At 33.6% G+C, this 21,214-nt stretch overlaps 1 protein-coding gene across 5 annotated transcripts in view; it reads right to left on the bottom strand.

The window, feature by feature from the left end:
* The window catches only part of ADGRB3 (adhesion G protein-coupled receptor B3), a 727,154-nt gene that overhangs the window by 421,922 nt on the left and 284,018 nt on the right, over window positions 1–21,214 (bottom strand). For 3 of the 5 annotated variants that reach the window (XM_047734013.1, XM_047734014.1, XM_047734011.1), the window contains 3 exons: window positions 19,948–20,058; window positions 13,936–14,097; window positions 7,770–7,934 (listed from right to left, as the gene is read on the bottom strand). In XM_047734013.1, coding sequence (XP_047589969.1) covers window positions 7,770–7,934; window positions 13,936–14,097; window positions 19,948–20,058 — 438 coding nt within the window. Of the gene's footprint in view, window positions 1–7,769; window positions 7,935–13,935; window positions 14,098–18,875; window positions 18,895–19,947; window positions 20,059–21,214 lie in introns of those variants that run through there. The other 2 variants (XM_047734016.1, XM_047734015.1) reach the window with 2 other exon arrangements.

Genomic DNA, 21,214 nt, shown 5'->3' on the forward strand with positions numbered 1-21,214 from the left:
ACTTTATGAACCATCCTACAAAGGTGACTAAGAATAGAGAATAATAAGGCTGTGTTTTGAAGCCAGGAGAATGCTGAGAGATCAGCTTGTCTTCCCATAGTGCAGTGTGCTTCCTTATACCACAGTGTCACCCTGGGGACAGTTAAAGTTTCGCTTCAGCAATGTGACACATTACTAGATTTTCTGGACCCAGAATAATTAAAATTGCAAAGGTTAAATTGCTAGATTCCTGGGGTTTACTTTATCTGAACTTCCTCCTGCCATACATATAGAGTTACAATTGTGTTTACCCATCTGCCATGTACAGAGGCCAAATTAAATTCTGATACATTTTAATGAAAATATCATGTTTCAGTCAATTTTCACACCTTTACCAATAACTGGTGACAATATAGAATAGGTTGGAGAACAACCATCACAAGATAAAGCCATGAATATTTTGGATAATAAAGCTACCATTTTGGCAACTCTTTTGGGTTGATTATTGCTGATTGATGACGCTAACAATAGGGAGGAGTTTGGGGAGAAGAATTCTGTCCTGTTGTATGAAGCTATCTGATTTAGTGATGGCAAATTTGGAAAGCTCAGATTTTTTTTTTTTTTTTTTTTTTTTTTTGAGTTGGGAATTAGGGAACTGGAAAGACCTCTTGATGGTATAACACTGAAAAATCAAAACCCAACCTCTTGCTTTGGGTATATGCTGGAGAGCATAAACCTGGTTCCCATTTGCCATTTTAAAATAAATCATAAAAGGGGAAAAATCAAAATGAAATATCATTTAAAAATTAGAATTAAAAATAGAAGCAAGTTATTAAGGTAAGGTTAAGAAGAATAAAAAAAAACAGTTGGGAAGTGAAGGCAAAGTTTGCATGAAAAAAGTTAAATAATAAAAGAAAGCAAGCCAAAATTAATAAAGATACAGTTTTTTAAAAATTCATAAACACTGGAAGATCACCAGAACAGTGGTAAAAGTATGAAATGACACAAAGTGAATACAATTGCCACACAATAAGCCAGAAGGTTAAGAAGACAAATTGAAAATTAATTAAAGAACAGGTTAATGAGGTAACATTTGAGTTTCAAATTATAACATTCTCATGCAGAGACAACCAGAGACTTTTGAACCAAGGTCAGGCAAATGTTTAGCATCTTCCTGCTTACTGGCCTCATTGAAAGGGTTCCCTGCAGAGGGATTGTGGGCACATCACCCTCTCATACTTGCTGAGGAATCAAACTTTAGGTTCACAGGAGACTGAAGCCTTTTGCTCTAGGTAACAGAGATATTTGGGTCCAGCTTTGTTCCTGAGGACCTATCCTTGGGTGATGTTCATTCTTCTTAGGTTTTGTAAGAGACTATGAATATACCTGAAAAATACAACCTGACAGGATCTCTCTATTGAGGTTCTGGATTCACAGGGATTCATTTCTCAAATGCAGGACTACCAGTGAGACACAGCTCAGCCCCACAGACTGGCATGAGCCCTTATATGTGTACTTGTCCCTAGTTCAAATTAGGCAGAAGTAATCTGTATGGGCCAAGGTCAGGCCACCCCCAAATGTGCCACTTTGACATGTCGATTATTTATTTATTTATCTATTTATTTATTTATGATTTTATTTATTTATTTGACAGAGAGAGACACAGCGAGAGCAGAAACACAAGCAAGGCAAGTGGGAGAGGGAAAGCAGGCTTCCCGCCAGGCAGGGAGCCTGATGTGGGGCTTGTTCTCAGGACCCTGGGATCATGACCTGAGTCGAAGGCAGAGGCTTAACCATATGAGCCACCCAGGCACCCCATGTCAATTATTTTAAATAAAAGTTACTTAAGAAACAACCAAGGCAAGAAGAATATTATGTCCCTGTCCCTTGTCTCCAGAAAACAAGAAGCAGATCTCCCGGGTGAAAGGTACCCTCCCAGTATTAGGTGGTAAAGAGACATCCTTAGAGATAGGAAATTTAGAGCCTGGAAGGTTCTATAAAATAACTCTTGTTACTGGCCCAAATTCTGTTCAGAATTCCTCATTAATTGAAGCTCCCGAAATTAAGTTTTCTTTGTTCTGTCACTTCCTCACAGATTTATTGTTTTTGTCTAAAAAGTACAAAAACTGCCTGCCTTGGTCATTTCTTTAGGTCTCAATTTCATTATTGGGCCTCTGCACACACGTAATAAAACTTTGAGCTTTTGATTCTTAAATGAGCTGGAAGTCTTTGAAGGGTAGAAGGGAAAATGAAATCCTCCTCTACAAATGTCTTTGAGTCTATGATTGAGGCTGTCTGTAAGAAACAGAGCTCAAAAACTATCATCATATCCTGAATTTATTTTACCTATTTCTTCCAAATCCTTTACTTTTATTTTTTTTTAAAGATGTTATTTATTTATTTGTCAGAGAGAGAGTGAGAGAGCGCTCACAAGCAGGGGAAGTGGTAGGCAGAGAGAGAAGCAAGCTCCTTGCTGACCAGGGACTCTATTCCAGGATCCTGTGATCATGGTGACCTGAGCTGAAGGAAGGTGCTTAACCAGCCGACCCACCCAGGTGTCCCAGCCAAATCCTTTACTTTTTAAAGTAATACTATCATAAAAATCCTGATAAACATTCTCCACTTTATGTTGTTTTTTACTTTTCAGGATTCCTTCACCTTATTTTAGTCACGTAACACTCCCCTGAGATAGTAGGGAAATGGATGCTGGCTCCATTTTACAAATGAGAAAACTGAGGCACAGAGAATATGAATGTGTTGCTTAAGTAAATATTGATAATTAAAGATTAGGACTGAACATTACTCTGTGTCTTCCGAATTCCAGACTGCTGTGTTTGCCACTGAATCATTAAATTAAACTCATTTATATTTATTTCAGCTTATAAATGAAAACTAATTTGTCAATAATTCTTTCTTTTAGTCTTCAGTCTGTCACTCAATTACTACTTACCCCTATAGCTACATTATTTGTAGTTTACTACACAGATTATATCAGAATAAGAACTGTCAAAGCTGAAACAAAGAGGACTGAACTTGAATCATTGGTTCCTTCCGTCTTTCAACTAGCAGAAAAATAAAACAACTTTACATAATTTATATATATATAATATATATGTAATATATACTTTATATATATATATTACTCTGAAGTAACATACTACAAAGAAAATCACTATAAACCTTGAGGCTTTGAAGTCAGAATTTAACATTTTATTTCCCTAAAGAACTTAATTTTGGAAAATGCAGTATCAATTTTATTTTGGGGATATGCATCTATATAATTTTAAGAAAGGGCCTACCTAGAAAATGTAAACAGTCCATTATGTCTAACACTTTTCTTTCTTCATGTGAGTATTAAAAAAAAAAAAAAAAATTAAAAAAAGAAGCAGGGAAAATGATTAAATCACCCCAGACGAGGAATCACCATCAAGGTGACATCCAGGAACTGGTCTGACACAACTAAATTCAGCGCTGTTAGCTGCTTGCTTGGTGCTCACAGCAAGTATATGTTATCTCCTGTTGGATCTAAAACCATCACAGAGAACATTAACAACAGACAAGGTCACTTTGAGACTGTGATAAAGTGAGATAAAATGAAACACTGTCACAGGACAACCCACAAAGTTCCAAACATTCTCTTCTCTCAGCTAGTTAAGAGTGACTGTCACTTGTTCACCAATTACAGCAAGTTTCCCTCCTCCTGGATAATTCATTAAAATACCCAATCATAGATTCCCCCCACCACATCCAGACATTTAAATCCAGAGCAAAGCCCCACTTCCTAAAACCCTCCTTGAAGTCACCCAAAAGAAGTCTAAACCCTTAATAAGTCTTTCTAACACCCTCTTTCCAAGATGCCCCAGAGTTTCTTATGTTAATTTTCCCTCAATGCCAAGAGTAAGGAATACAACTTGTTCAACTATAAGTGTCATCCCAATGGACTTTGACTTTAGGATGCTGACATAATAATAATAATAATAATAATAATAATAATACTTATACACCGTTTGCTGTTTACCAGGTTATCTCCCTTAGAGCATCTCACACGCTCTTCCCACAGTCCTGTGAAGTGGGTATGCTATTGTCCGCATTTATAGAGGGGGAACACAAGTATTAAATGGTGATACCTAAATTTAAATAAGTGTTTTCTTGTGGAAGGCCAGCTTCCACTACACCACATCAATCTATTATTAAATATACCCAGAAAATGTCCTGTAATTTTTTTGGGCAGAGGAGAACTAAAAATTTATACATGTCCATCAAGAAAATCCATTCAACAGTAATGTATTGGATACTGTTAGTACAAAGTTGCACAGAAAGATAAAAAGGCAATGAAAGAGAATTTCCTTACATATACTAATTAATACCATGATGAATTTGATGTTTGATTAGGGATTGCAATGAAAATTCAGAGAAAAGAGAAAACATGGACTGCTACAAATTCTAAGTTTTGTGCAATAAGAAAAACAGACCACAAGGACCACTGGACATACACATACATACAGATACCCTTCCAGAATATCACATTTAATTATTGGTATAGATGAGAAAGGAGGAAAATGGGGTAACGTGTTTATAGTTAGTGAATGAATCATAGTGGATCCCTCTTGTTGCTCTGTATCTCTCGCCAATCTCCCTCCATCAACAGTGGTCTCTGTTCTTAGATATGATGCAGATTAGAGACTGATAACTCATACTAGGAAATACCACATTTCCTAGGAAATACCCTTTCTTTTCTTTCCTCTCTCCTTATATGGATCCCAGGGAGACAGTTTTCCCTTACCTCAAAAGAAGTGGGAGAAGGTTGGACATCGACTAAGGAAAGCACCTGATGAAAGTAGGATGTCATCTACTTTGTTGATGTCAAAATTTGCATAAATAAAACATATTTCATTATTTTTTTAATCATCCACTTCATTAGGGTGGTTATATATATTTCTTAAAAGTATGATGCTAGATGCTGCTTTGCTGTTGCAATGTGATTCCACCCTGAAATATCACTGCCCATCACCACAAGGCACATAGTCAGAGCTTGTAAAGTTGGTGAGTTGAGACCCTATTTGTTGTTTCTATTGTTTCTTCTGTTCACACCTGGTCTCCACTTGACAACTGGCCTAGCCAAGGGGAACCAAGCATAGGTCTTGGCATGTTTTCTTCATTACCGACATACTGCTTATCATAGTTTTACATAAGTTTACATAGTTTTAAAAAGTTTTAAAAAGTTTACATAGTTTAAAAAGTTTTAAAAAGATGTCTCTGGGATCTCAGGTTGGATGGCTACAAGAAATGTAGGCTAAAATCACTGAACTCTCAATTATCCCCACTCACTGAAGTGGAGTATTTATACGTGTTTATCAGAACTGCATTCAACTTTTCACATGCTTATATCTGAATCCTCCGAAGAGATTACAAATTTCTTGAGATCCGGACCTATATATTCTTTTCAGTAGTGTCTTACAACTTGTTGACACATGATGATGCTTTTATATATAGTGAAGGCACCTGAATCTAGCTATTAGTTATTTTTAAAGAGAATTCCAAATGTTTGCACCAAATAAATCCTACATATTTCAAAAGCATAACGTCAAAATGTTTGGTAAAGTATAAAACCTTTTTTTTTTTTTTTTTAAATCATAGCCATTAGAATTCCCTTTGGAATAGTAAGGAAATTGGGATACAACATGGTAAGAGTTTTATAACTTTTATGATCCAACTAAATTCAAGAATGGAAATAATAGTAAAAAAAAAGTAAATTTATTAAGTATCTGATATATATCCAGAATGACTGCCTATGAGAGAATATGAGCTAGGCCAGTTTTACAAATAATAAAAACATAAAATTCCAAAATTAAAGAAAGACCTACACAAAAGAAAGACCTAATTTTAATGGTCTGAGTGATTCCAACGACAGTGTAATACTTTAAAACACAACTAGCTTGAAAACATGTGGTTACTACTTCAGTGATAAAACAATTATATCAACTTAGAAAAATGAGTTTTCTTATCTGAATTCTAACAACTCAGCATCCTTATCTCTTGACCCCCAGGCATTTTACTTCTAGGAAGTTCATGGAAAATAGACTACGTGAAACATGGTTGATAACATTTTAACTGATCAGTGCCATTTTTATCTTTATACCAATGGGGATTTACCAAGATAAAAGAAATAATAAAAACTAATATATTAAAAGAGATTCTATAGTTAGCTATTATTTTTCATTTCCCCACATTTTCTATTTTTTCACATTCCACGGACAAATAAGAATGAACTATATTTGACTTTGTAAATGTTACAGCTCAACATTTAAAAAAACTCTAAAATTTGTATAAGCTTGCCCTAATCTTTGGAGAAAGGGCAGGTCATTAATATATATATATGTGTGTGTGTCTATGTGCTTGTCTGTATACTTATAGAGAGACAGAAATAACAGAACAAAACTGACTTCATGAATAGATTTTCTGGGAGTGATTTGCAAATAAGGGATCATAATTTTGACTCCCAAATATTCATAATTACATGAATATTGAATTGTACAAGTTATAGTCATAATTCATAGAATTCATAAAATTGTAGGAGTAAATATAACTACCTATCTTTAAATGTATATTTCTGATATAGGAACCTAGTAGTCTTTCTCCAAAGTAAAAGGGAACAAGCTTGTGAGATGACTGTTGGTTATCTACATTTTGGAGGACTTTTATTCTCAAGATGTTTTAGATACTTAAAATTTCCAGAGAAACTGAATCATTGCTTCATGTCATAGGATATTACTTTGTGGAATTGAGAGTACAAACGGGACTGAATGTAAGCTGGATAATATGTTTGGAGAGAATTACCACGATCTCAGCTATGTTGCTTGCATGCAGAATGGGATAATGAAAAAGTCTCCCAAGGAGTAGATCAATGGTTATTTATATTGGTCTTTGCCATTCTAGCTTTTGCCATTTCCCACACATGTCTCTCTCTTCCTCTAAAATATGCCTTGGCTAGTTCCCGGGAGATTCTGTCATTTCTATGTGCTTTTCCTCTCATAAGTTGGAAGCCTCTTGAATTGAAGATCAGTGTTTTTAAGTTTTTAGGTATTTATTTTATGTTTGAATGTTTCAACAACCTAAACAGCATTATAAAGACTTCTCTCTGTAATAATGGGTGAAGTCATCGAGTTCAGGCTAAAACAGCATTGAAACATTTTAAAAGGACTCTAAAATTTAGGATTCCAAATATACTCTATGAACAAAATATATAGTCTTCATAATCACATGAAGTTATATGTCATTTCTGAGCTAACCATCATCTTATGCATCTAACAGCAAATCTATAAGGTTTGTTTTCCTAACAAATATCTATCATTTCCGTACATGATCCGCGGTGAAGCCCCACTCCTTAACTGAATGCGTGTGAGACAATGACTCACAATGAGAAGGACTGCCTCTAAATCAGTCTCTCTAGTTATAGTATCAAGGCAATAGTCACTCTTAAGTCTTTGGGGCTTCTTATAATTTTTCTAGGGGTGAAAATTGAATATGGACAAAATCTTAGTGGAAAGACTTAATATAAATTATAGAAACCGAAGAAAGGTGAGCTTTGGTACTCAGTCAAGGAAATATCATAAACCACTGCATATGATAAGATCAAGTAAGTGCCCAGTTTTAAGCAAGAAATAGTAACCAAAGGACACATTTTCCATTGTGACTGAATAAAGGTTGTGTTCATGATATTTCCTATGTATACCAGGGGCCACATACAAAGGACACAAATAGAAAGTTCACCAAATGCAGAATATGCTCACCTGGGCACAGGGCAATATTACAAGGCTTATGATGTGTTTCAGGTCCTTCACACGGCCTTCCTCCATACTGAGGAGGTGTGCACGACCTTGTTCTTGTTCTTTGGCCTCGACCACATGTAAATGAACATAAACTCCATGGTGACCACTCCTCCCAAACTCCATGTACTGTAATAAAGCAAAGAAGCTTCAACAACAAAAGCAGAGAGGTAAAGTCAAAGATTTTTTTTCTTAACTATAACAAAAAAAATCATCAAATAGACAGTATGAAGATATTTTAAAAGCTCAGTTAACACTCCTATTTGCCAAAAGAATACAAAGGTTAATTTGAAAATTCATTAAAATAATGCAATATGACATGTGCATTTTTTCTGTATTTGAACAGTTAATTGTCATAAACATTAAATGTGTTCTTTTTTAATGGAAACGCAGCTCTCTCCCTCATAGTAAAATTGCTACAAGTTATTTTTTAAATACAAGTAATATAAACTTATAAGGTAGTATAGAAAACTAAATTTCTTATAACAGATATGATCTTCTGGAGTTAAGTTTGCATTTAAATATATAAGGGTCAACCTAATTCTTAAAATTTCAGGACTAATGACTTCAATGCTGTCAAAAAATAAAAAAAAAATCTGAAAGTTAGTGGTATGTATTTTAAATAGCTTATAAGCTTCACATTTTAGAAAACAAATGTATTTCTGCCATTTTAAAAATGTGGGCATTTAAAGTCATTGTCTTTGAATAAACTCTATCTACTCTGTCTTTTCAAAAACTCTTATCTACTCGCATAAGATTCTCCTCTTTGTCCTCTTTTTTTAAAATGAGTGGAAAATAAGAAGATTTCTTTTTTCTTGCAATAACCTGATGCACTGGAAATCCTCCTAATAAACAAAAGTTTCTAGAGAAAGCAAATGATCTAATTAGGATTATTCCTAACGTAAGTATACATACACCAATACTTCAATTATGCCATTACGATGGGTTCAAACTAATCAGAAATATCAACAAAATTTGTGCTCCCTCCCTAAGAGCCACTATGCATACATATTGATATCTTTTGCATAAAGTCCACTAGAGTTCAGAGTTTAGATCCCTTCTTTGTCACAGTCAAATCACCAAGCTCATCCCAACTTTTAATATTTGGGATAGTAAGGAATAACATTCTGTGGATAATACACATAAAAAGAAGCTGGGCAAAATGTGCTCTTTGGCTCAAAAGCTCCTATCTTAATGTTGAACCTCTGGTCTTAGTATGCTCTTAGAAGTTCATGAGCAGAAGTCCGATGGGACATCCACTAGAATGAGAAGGGAGAGTAGAAATATAGAATGGATGATGAAAAAGATTTCACTTTCTCCTCAACTTTGGTAGGGGTAAGCAGATTCCAAACAAAGTGTCAGAGGAGTTATGCGAGTAAAGATAGTCTACCTAGACTGTTTTGCGTATATGTGTGAACCAAGTTGTTACTTTAAAAACACATATATTATACCTTAATTATGAGGCACCCCATTCTCTTCTATTTATGCTATTGAGTTGCCCCAACTGGTTGTGAAAATACACTGAAATATTGAAAAAGTTAGCCTCGTTTGTGTAATGCTCAGTGAAAAATTCTTCAAGTTTCTGAGAAAGTTGCTAGAAAATATATTTTTAAAATATTACATAGAAAAAAAGTCAGAGAGTGAAAGAAATTAATATGTTCACATTTTTCTCATTTAAGGTTGAAAAACCGAAACCACTTTGTATCTACTGGCATAAGATTAAATAATGAATCTATATTCAACTCTAGGGGAAAAAAATGCATATACTTATATTTACATATAGGTGTATATGATCAATGATAGCAAAATATTTTTAAAATATTATATATGAATATATTTTGTCATATAAAACATATATCTCTAATCAATTTTTGCAAATTACCAAGATTTCTCCATTTAAAAACAAACTTTTCTTCCCCTAGAGTCTATAGATCATATTGCTGGTTCTGTTAATTTTCTCCTCAATCAAATCACACTGTTCTGTATTCGTTGAACAAAGCCTAAAAGAAAAAAAAAGCTGCTAAATTGGCAGATTTTTCTCTACTGATCTCAAAGAAATGTTGATTAATCTTGGTGGTTTAGTTAAATCATGAAGCTGGAGTCCTCTGAAAAGTATGTTACTCTCTAACACTCTATTGTTCTATGGTGAAATTTCAGAAATTTCATGACTCCTCCACATCATTTATAAAAAAAATTTAAAAAATACTTAAAAAAATTATTAATAATAATTTATTGTAGATATATTGAATTAGTTGGAAATTATAACACATCTTATAAGTTTATAGATGCTATTCATAAGATTTATTTAAAGAATATATTTTTATTTTAGCAACAAATTATATAAATTCTTTTACTTTTCAGTAAATTACGAAAATCTTTAAAGAATTTAGTTCATTTGGAAAATGTGCTTAATAAAACCAAGAAACTTTAATCAAATAAATCCATCTTTATAGTTTTCTTCTTTGCTTAGACACTAGCTATATTATCACATCCCTACTCTCTGCAATCTAAAGATGAAATGAGGAATATACAATACACAAATTATATTATTACCAGATTTTGAAATAAGCAGACAAATTACCTTATAATTTACATTGGGATGTATAAAAGAACTCCTTTAAGTGGAAGGTTTTTTTCTTAAGAAATATATAGACATGGATACTGTGACATGTACCAAAAAAAAAAAAATTATATATATATATATACACACATATATATATATATATATGTGTGTATATATATATATATATATATATATATGTGTGTGTGTGTGTGTGTGTATATATATATATATACATATACATATATATATCAAACCATTCCTTAGCCCAAATAAACTTCTAAGGGATTAGGACACATATAGAGTAGACCAGTGGTTCTCAACCAGAGGCAATTTTGCCCCCCCGGGGACATTTGGCAATGTCCAGAGAAATTTTTGATTGTCACAGCTCAGGGGAAGGAGGGACGCTACTGGCATCCAAGAATGCTCAGGCCAGCCTCCCACAACAAAGATTTATCCATGTCAAAATGTCAATAGAACCGAGGTTTAGAAACCCTGGAAGAGATCATAAAACTGTAAGTCAGAAACCAGGACAGTAAATACATAATTTAATGTAGCTCTTTACTTTCTTACTTTACTTGTTATTTAACTCTAGTATCTTCAGCTCTGAGTAATAGAAATTTTTGAAGAGACTATAATGTCCAAGCAACAATCTGCAAAAAGCTAGATGTCTTAGGATCCATGTTAGAAGTAACACATTATTATGCAATTTAATTAAGAAAGCCCTTCTTTTGAAATTAGAATAATATAAGTGAAAAGCAGCTAATTTATAACACTATAGATTAGGCTTTAGTAGGTCAAATAAATACAAGCTCAAATTCTATCATTCCATATATTTTATGGAAAGTGGCTTTGACATTCATTTTGTCCTTGTGTCATTTCCATTAATTAAATGCCAAACACATTTGAATATCCATAGTGTGACAACTAGGCTATTGATTTCTGAGCTAATTTTCTACTTGGGAATTTAAAGTATTCTTTTAGAAAGATATTTACACTGTTTAGGTACTATTTAAGTTTTTAAAAATTACTTTCAGTTACAGTTTTCATGACATACTATGTTTTTTTAAAAGTTACATATTTACCGGCATGGCAAGTACCTAAACAAAATACAAAATATTTCATAATGAATACAATAACCACCTAAAAGATACCCTACTTCTTATAGTGAAATAGTTATTCTATATTTTAAAAATAGCAAAGTTGCCAAATTAGTGTTCAGTTTTAGAAAATTAAAAAGAAATCAACAAAACTCTCCATTTTCTTCAATTCAACATCTGAGCTATAACAATGATTAAAAGACACATTTTTCTTATCGTATTATGTAACTAAATTTAGAAAGACAAACCTATAGTACATGAAGATGAAGAGGAACTAATGATTAGTATGTATTTCTTCAGTAGCTATAATGGTAGGAGGTTTAAGAAATTGAGGAAAACTTTACAATCAGAATATTATTCAGTTTTCTAAACATCAGACACAGAGTGAAAGGGAGAGCACTCTGGTCCCACTACAGATGCTTTCCTTGCCCAGTGAAGGGATTAATCAGCAGTCCCTGGCAGAAAGATGGAAGTTTCCATATGTCAGCCCTACGACTGTGGATAACGAGTGGCTGGAAAGTAAGCACTGAATGGAGAATTACAGAGAAAACTTTAGCACCCTCTCAGACTTCCACTTGGGAATCCATTTACCATTAGACTCTACCCTTGTATGTTGAAGGGAACTTGATTTTTCAGAGGGATACTGAGAAGATAAATGTATATATCAAGCACAGCTTAATTCTCTATTGACACTTTTCTCATTGCCTAGAATAGGAACTTTGATACTGTAACTAGGGGCCAGTTTTAAATATGAGACAATGTATTATACCCACACCTAGCTGAAAAGCCACAAGCATTTACTCATGAGGTCATTTTAGATACAAAACTGAGAAATTCGATAATTTCGAAAACCTTCAGCTCATTTTTTTTTTTTCTTGCCTAACAGACCTAGAGTCTGTTTGCTCTCCCACCCCTGGTTTTGTCATTATTTTTATTATCCTCCCCTTCCATTACCTCTGTAAGCACTTATTCCCCGATTTTTTTTTTTCCACTTGATGCTCCTTCTCACCTAGTTTAATTCCCACTGACTCTCATGGATTTTTCTTGTGTTCACTGGAAATTTTGCTGCTTCCTGCTAATTCTGTCTTCTCTTCCTCATAGTTTTCTGCCCTAGTTTTAGCTTTTAGTTCTACCTGAATCTGCTGCTCTGCAGATTCCATTATAAAGGGATTTCCCATCTCATGCATCAGCTCTCCTCATTCTGCCCACCATTTCCTTTCCCTCTTGTTTCTTCCAGATTGTCTTTTCTTTTATTGTGACAAAAAAATACATAACAGAAAACTTATCATCTAAACTATTTTAAGTATACAATTCAGTAGTGTTAAATACATTCCCATTGTTGTAAAACAGGTCTCCAGAACTTACTCATTTTGCAAATCAAAACCCTGTACCCATTTAACAACTCCTCCCGACTGTCTTTTAGTGGGTTGCCCTTGCTCATTCTGCTGCGAAATTGGGACTATCCCTGCCTTCCCCCATGCCACCCACTCTCAAATCTTACTTTTAGCAACTGCAAAATCAGCCATCTCTGGAAATGGAAGTCATCAGAAAACTTTTACCCACGGTGTAGCAGATGAGAGCCTGCTGCAGTGCCTATCCTCTTGTTGCCCACCCCGTTTTGGAGACCTCTAGTGGATGCAAGTTCAGTGTCAATTGCAATGGTCAATATGTTTTGACCATGGCCCATCCACCAAATAGTTGAACAAAAATATAAACCAGGAGATTCACAATATCATGTGCTTTGGACTTCGTGAAAGAAAGCCCAAATTCCTTTTTGTACTCATTTTTACATGAAAGTCAGTAATTCAAGGGGAGATGCCTATAACATGCATGTGGGCCTCAAATGAGAACAAAATGTTAATGTCATCTGGAAAAGCTCACCCCACCTGGGCAAACTACCGAGCTATGCTCTGTTTAACATTGAAGATATTTTTCCCCCAATAAAGACTTCGAAGTTTACAATGCAGTGGATAGCTTGGATAAGGACAGTCACCTGAATAAAATAAACTAACAGAATGTCCTTTGGTCAGGGGAACTATTTTCTCTGATAGAGCCAAATAAGTAATAGGAAAACAGCTGACTGCTTTAAAAACTGTATCAACTACTGCCTTAAACAATGGATACAGATCACATTTCCAGTATGCCTGCAGGTTACATTTCCTCAAATATTCAATTGGACATTTTTGCCACCTGAAACAAGGAAAGCTCTTAGAATCTTATTAGACGCAGATACAGAAATACCAAGCATATAGTTGCCATGGGTAGGAGAGTCACTTACATAATTTCCTGACTGCTCTGAAAGCAGAAATCATCACATGTATGATAAAATTTCACAGCTGAATATGAGTAAAACTTATCCACTTTAATTAAAATGTCTATACCCAGTTCATATGAATATAACAAATCTTTCCAAATGCGTAGCATGACACAATTCAATAACATCCACAGTTGTAGTTGCTGCTAACACTACCTGGACAGAGGGCAGTGTTATTGCAAACCCTTGATTCTCTTAATGGGCCGCTGCAGTGTGTCCCGTAAGGTGATACACAAGTTCTGGTTCGCACCTGCGACCCTTGACCACAAGTAACTGAGCATGTGCTCCACTGGGACCACTCTTCCACACCAGATTCACCTGTGTGCAAGACAACAAATAAACATGAAATACCGCTTTGAATATTCATCTACTAAGCATCATACCAAACTGACATTATGACATGCATGAATAGTTTAAATGTAAAAATATGACATCACATCAAAAGGTACAAGAAAACATTTCAGCGAAAAATATATATAAAGGGAGATACATATGACACTGATGCAAGGTCCAAGTTTGTTATAACCTTGTTAGCAAAACTACTCTTCACAAAGCCACCATGCTACACACACCAAGGGACCACTCAGCATTTTTCAACAACGATTGCTGAAGGGATCTTCTTCAAGCCAATCTAAGGCTTTGTCCTTTGGGTGGGAGAGGAAGCAAAATGTATTGCTAAATGTACTCTGGCTTCAGGGAGTGGGAACATATGGATGTATTCTTCCCTAATCCTTCACTGCAAGCAGCCTCCTTTCTAATGCTGGATGAGGTGGGAGTTTGGGCATATCTAATTTTTATTGTGTTAAACACAGACATTTATAATTTATTTCTAGTGCAATTCTTACTTTTTCATCCTATGACAGCCATTTATTTTGTGATAATTTGTTTAGAAACCTGCTGCTCACAATTTTCCTGATGATGTAGAGGAGTGAGTTTTACTCAAAAGGAAGGAAACTTTCTTTATGGTTTCTATTAATTTATTCAAAATAGGGCCCTAGAAAGCCAATTGGATGTCTGAATTCATTAATTTTCTTAAAGAAAGCATCACACTAAAATTACATCTAGTTTCTATTATTAGCTAAGTCATGTCCAAAAAAGACTTAAAGTCAAGAATTCCTAAGGCCATCGCAATGGATTTCTGATTCTGTTGACATCAGGTTCGGGATAGATTTTTAACACTGATTTGAAAACTTGCAGTTGTTTTTTCCCAAATACAAAATTGGGGCATTTACCTGCTGGCAGGGAAGAACTTACGTTAGTTATTTCGTTGTGGGAAAGGTTTGCAGGTGAAGTGTTTCTGAATACTTTGTATCACTGACTGTAAAACCAAGGAATAGTTTATATTTTATAAGTTCTGCTTAGAATTTGCCTTTGAGTTATCATTCAAAAAATAGAATATGATAATTTATTTGTCCATGTCTTTTTTTTCTTTGGAAAGGTTAGTAAATGACATAGAAATTACTTGCAGTGCTGCTCAAGACAGCTGGTCCATAGACTGCTACTCTAGGACAGAAGGAGGTTGGACCAGAATGTAAACTCAACTTGCTGATTTCTTCACTGAGAATTTCTTTTTTCCAAACAGACAAACAAAAAAGTTAGCTGAAATAAAACATGTGCTTGATTAAGTAGTTGAATTTACATTCTGGTATAAGCCTCTTATCTCCTCAGGGTCCCGGGAAAATGAGTTCACAGATAGGCATAGGTTCACCAACTACAATTTGGGTAGCACCATTATAAAGATTCGCTCTTATATTGGTCGGTGTTATGCACCTAGAGGCATAGATTATAAGGCATTTATGATTAGATACATATCATAAGGGCACAGACAGTGGTAACTGGGATGATGAATTACATCAAATAGGACTTTTTTTTAGTGTTGGATCAGTGTTTGTCCTGAAAGTCCTCTATAGATGACCCTGATTATTTTAGTCTTTTTTGTCTTCACCAATTTATACTTAACTACTTCATAATAATGGATGACCATTTGAATAATATTTAAAGGCAGGCCTCATAATTTGTTCTTTTACATTAAAGAATACTCTAAAAATTAAAAATCATTATTTTGGAACCCAATAATATGGCAATGGTTAAAAAATATCCACACATATATGTATATATGAACATAAATATTTAGGGATGAAGAATTTAAGAGTAAAGTTAAGAAAAATATAATGCAAATCTTTTTCTTTTGATATTTCAACCTGTGTTGTGATGAGAGTAAGTGAAGTAGAAATATTATATTGTATGTTATTAATTAAGAGCTAGAAAAACTTGAACAATGTGAACTCTATAAGTAAAATGATAAAGATTACGCATAAAATTGTCGTATTTTTCCACAAAAGCAGTCCTTCTCTTACCCTGCCTTGTTATGATGGCATTAAAATGTTTTTATTAAATTGAGCAATGAATCAGGACCAAGATCCATTTTTAAATGTATTTCTGTACAAATATTTGAAAATCTGGGTTGCTTCTGAGCATATATCATAAATGGGCCTCCTTCACTCGCTCAAAGTGATGGTTCATTTTCTTGATCAAAAACAAAATAAATAAATGAATAAAATACATATTGTGAATCAAAATTTGTCATTCAAATACCAGCCTACCTACCAAAATGACCTCATTAGATTTCAAATGGTATAGTTTCAAGTGATATTTCCACTAACTAGTTGTGATTTCCACGCTGACACTTCTTCATTCCAAAAAGTGTGAAGACTATTCTGGTCCAGCAGTTTGGGTAACTATGAGAAATACCTCATATACTTTATAAGAAAGATATATATATTTTTAAAAACTCACTGACATTAAAATAGCTAAGTATAATACAAAGTGTACTGTTTTTAATATATGTGTCTTTGGTGATAGCACAAACTACTCTGGTTCCTTAGCTTGTAACAGAGAAGGCACATAAAACACGGTAAGGAACACTGAAGTATCTAAGGCACTATTAAGGCTCTTTATCCTGACATGAAACATGAAAGAGGACTGGAAAAGCACTGTAATTAAAGTCAGAGGACCTGTGTTGGATGGGAAGCTACTGAATATTAGTTCTGTGACCTTGAGGAAGTCACTTTATTTCTCTGAACCTCTCAACAAATTGGGTAATACATCTACCTCAAAATGCACATGTGAGGATTAAATGAGATAATACATAAGACTGCATTTTAAATTACAAAAAATATTGATATAAATTTTTGCTAGTATGTTAAAATCATTAAATTAGAAACATATTTTTAATTTTTTATTTCTGTTTTAGATAACATGCTATCCTTTACTAATATAGGCTATTTTCCCCACTGGAATACAGGAGCACTTTCCTAAACATGTTTATAAGATCATTTGATGACTATGATGTTAAAAAGCACAAGTAAGTGCAATTAAATTGTCTTAACCCATCTTTTGGTACTTAATTTGGATGTCTATATTAAATATCTGTATCTTATCACTTCATTTCATTTTTTTCCATAAATATAAATTGTGTTCTAGGCTATTGGAGATAGCCTATTCAGTTATATTTAAACTAGCTTACCTCAATTATTGGACTAACCAAAATGATTAAGTTATTTTGGTAAAGTAACATTATTTTACCAAATGTTACTCTTTTAAAAACAATGTCCACACATGTTACTATTTATAGAAAGCTTGCTTTTCAGACACAGGATTTACTAATCATATTGGTTGAAGAGGCCAGGTTATTCATTTTGAGAAGTAATTCTTATTATAAAGGTTTATAGGTTTTGCGTTGTTTTCCCTCATGACTAATATTAAATATATATTTTAATGTCTTCCTCATTCAATTTTACCTCTATTGCATTTTTCTCCATTCTCGAATTAATTTTAGCAAATATTATCATTGTTTATTTGTACACCAGTTTCCTGGTTTGAAAGACCAACAGAAAAGTTTTATAAATAAACCTTGACTTTTGTAAGATTTTATTACTTACTGCACTTATTCAGACTAACTACCTTAACACCTAAAGAAAGTATAATTTCAGAAAGTATTGAAGGGAAAAAAACAGCCTCTCTCTGTTTAGTTGCTTAGTGTCAAATTACATATTTTAAAAATTATTTAAAATCATTCAGTTTCCCAGTCTTCTATCAGTATTGTAGTAATCTAAATTTAAAATAATACTATATGTGTTTTTATATTTACCTAAACTATTTTTGCTTTAAAATAAAATAATAAGTATTTATTATGCATCAATCCAAGATTGGATTTTTCGGAACTTTAATTTTTCATTGGCTTTTCTAAAGTATTGTTAACAATATAAGGAAACGGTTTTAATGCTCCTCATGGATCTATTTAATAAGTGTTTCATCTACTTTACCAAATCATGTGTTATTATATTTTAGATACAAAACAATGTTTGAAAAGGAACAAGTAAATGAAAAGATAAGATAGTAATTTCTATTAAGAAAACATCATGTTCCTTGTGATTTGAATCTGCAAAAAAGGTTTTGGCTAAGAACTGAATTCTCTTGGTTTATGTCACAGGCAAAAACTGAATTTATATAAAAGCTTCTGGCCAAACTGCATAATATTTATGCATCAACTAATTTTACCATATTATTGGGAATTTAAAAATGTGGCTCACCATTTCACTCCCAAATGACCCCATTTTTAATAAATTTCAGCAAGCCAGTGACTGCCACCTCTTGTGCAAAAAGGAAGAACATCTATAATCTTGAAGAAATGCCCCTGTGAGATGGCACCAGGAAGAGGCTGAGTCATCAGCCCACGCCCTATGCCTCTAGTTAGAGTCTAATACTCTCCAATCTCTGGTCAGTGCTTGAGACTTTTTGCTCCATGAAAGGGAGAAAAATATATTTAATAATTTTAAAATTTACCTGGCCCTCGCAATGCACTTTTGGACCTGTTCGAGCAAATACCAAAAATATGTCACCTTTTGTTAAGTAAGAAGCTGCACCAAAAGCAATCCAGATAAGCAAGTTTTCTTCATTTCTGGGTCTGGCTGCAACATATATATTAAAATAAGCTAAAAATATGTCCTTAAGGTAGAATTTATTGTAAACATTCTTCCTGTTCTGAAGAATTCTTTGACCTACTTACAACTAATGTGTTAAACTCTACTACTCACCCATTATCAAGAGCACAATCCATTAGGAATATTTGCATTTTTAAGTTGTAGATTCAAATTTAATGTTCATAAGAAAATATAACTAAAGGAAATATTCTTCAAGAGAATTTCATCAAAATCAGTCATCATCATGTCAAAAAGCTGGTCAAGTATTTGAAACTTCAGTATTAATGGTAAAACAGATCATCCAGATTGGAATGTATAAAACTTTATAAAGACATAGACAAAACTGTTAGTTTGCAATTTCCTGAAATAAAAGTGACAGCTAAAAATGTTCACAACACAGTTTAAATACATTTTCATCTAAGAATGTACTACATGCAATGTAAACAGATGGAATTACAGCCCATTTATTATGATGAACCAACATATGAATGCATTTAATTGTGCTATATATATATATATATATTTTCCCCCCCAAGGGAGGTATTTGAAAGTAATCTAATTAGTTTAGGATTAAAAATTTTACAAACCAGAAAGTGATTTTTGTTGATATTTAATTGTTTAGAATGTATTTATGGCTTACTAATAAAGACTATCAATTTTTTATTATTAAGCTTATACAACAAAACTCTCTTTTCAAATAAAAAAATAAATTCTGAAAAAAGTTTCTAATTTCCATACATTTTAACATTTAATATTTATATGATGTATGACATTTGAAAAAATGTCACTCGACATCTATTGCTAAGTTAAATTTCCATCATTTAAAGTCCTATTTAAAATTCTAGTTCTGAAAAGTCCTATAATAACCAATTATTGATGAAATAACTGTTGACTTTCTTTAAAAGTTTAAGGATACATGTTAAGAAGTTAATTGACATGAGTAAATAATAATATGTAAATCCTAAATGTCCCATACTGAAAACAGCATAAATCTTACACATTTTTTTGGTGCGCTTTTCAACTCAAAGCTACTTCATTTATGGACTTTAACTGGTGACGAAAAAAAAATGGCTCAAAAAAATATCAGCTCCAAAAACTGACAAATGTGCAGCAAAAGATTATGAAAACATGCAGTGGTTTCATTAAATTAACAACAATAAATAGAAAAATGTAACTAACGTATTACCAGTTTGTGCCATAAATTTAGCAGCATCAGCTTGTTCCTGAGGGACCCTTTTTTCATGAACAGATCGAGGTCGCTGACTTTTAATTGTATGATCTCCCATCATTCCAAATTCTAAAGACAGAATAAAGGTATATGAAAGCTTGTGTGTAGACATTTCTCACAAATTACATTACTGTCTCATGCAATATGTTCCTACATATACCTAGAAGTTACTGATTAAATTTACAGTTCTAAATTTTCGAGGTTGATCTACTTGGAATATTTCTAAACTCAAGTCAAAAAAAACCTATAAACAAGAGCAAGGTTTCAAGAAACAGTAACAGTTGATAGGATAACACATCAGGTTTTAAGTCAGCTTAATTAACAAATAGTGTACGCTTTTCTGAATGTTTCCAAGCAATACATCAGAAAAAATACAACCACAGTGTTAACTGTTGTTTTTCAGAGAGAGAATCCAGACTGCATAATACCCCCTTGCTCTCTGAGTAGTAACCGCCCCCCATCCCCACCCTGAGGTTTTCAACACTTACTCTTGAGGAATGAATGAATAATCCTGTAACCTGGCTTTCCTAAGGTAAACAAACATTCACTTAATGGAGTATTTGTCCAAAGATGGAGTTGATCTTAGTGTCCTTTGAAAGCTCACAGATACTGAAGTGATTCTAATTCTCTCCTGCCCTATGTCCAAATAGTTGCTCATCCCTTTTCTAACCACATGTAAGACAGTGTTTTCTCTTTTAAAAGTTCTGTTTAAAAAAGGAATGGCTCCAGGTTTCTGTTATTTCATCCTTTAATGTTCTACCTCCTATGAAAGAAAAAAATATCTGGGCCTAACTCAGTGACAATGGGGAAGAGGAAAAAATAAGTTGAACAAAAAACAGACTCCATGCAATATATTTTTGAAAAATTCATATGCTTGGAATTCTGCAAGAGTTCCATGCTTCTGACACTGTTGCTGTAAAGCAGTGCTGTTTTAATAAGACAAAAGCCAAATTTATGGGATAGTTGTTGAGTCTGGCTCAGGGGAGGGAGGGAGGGTGGGAGGAAGGGGATTCCTGAGGGGCAGGCTATCACAGTGTTTCTATTACATCAAGGCAATTGCTGGGCCCTTAAGACCAGGACTTGGATACAAGACAAAGATGATTGAGTAAAACATGTTCTAATGATAGTACAGATATATTGCCAGAACCAACATCAATATTTGGGAATGTATAATTCTACCTTTTCCAATTAATCTTTAGGCTTCTTCTAAAACAATATAATGTAC

This window comes from Lutra lutra, chromosome 6 (assembly GCF_902655055.1).
Source record: "Lutra lutra chromosome 6, mLutLut1.2, whole genome shotgun sequence".
Taxonomy (NCBI): domain Eukaryota; kingdom Metazoa; phylum Chordata; class Mammalia; order Carnivora; family Mustelidae; genus Lutra; species Lutra lutra.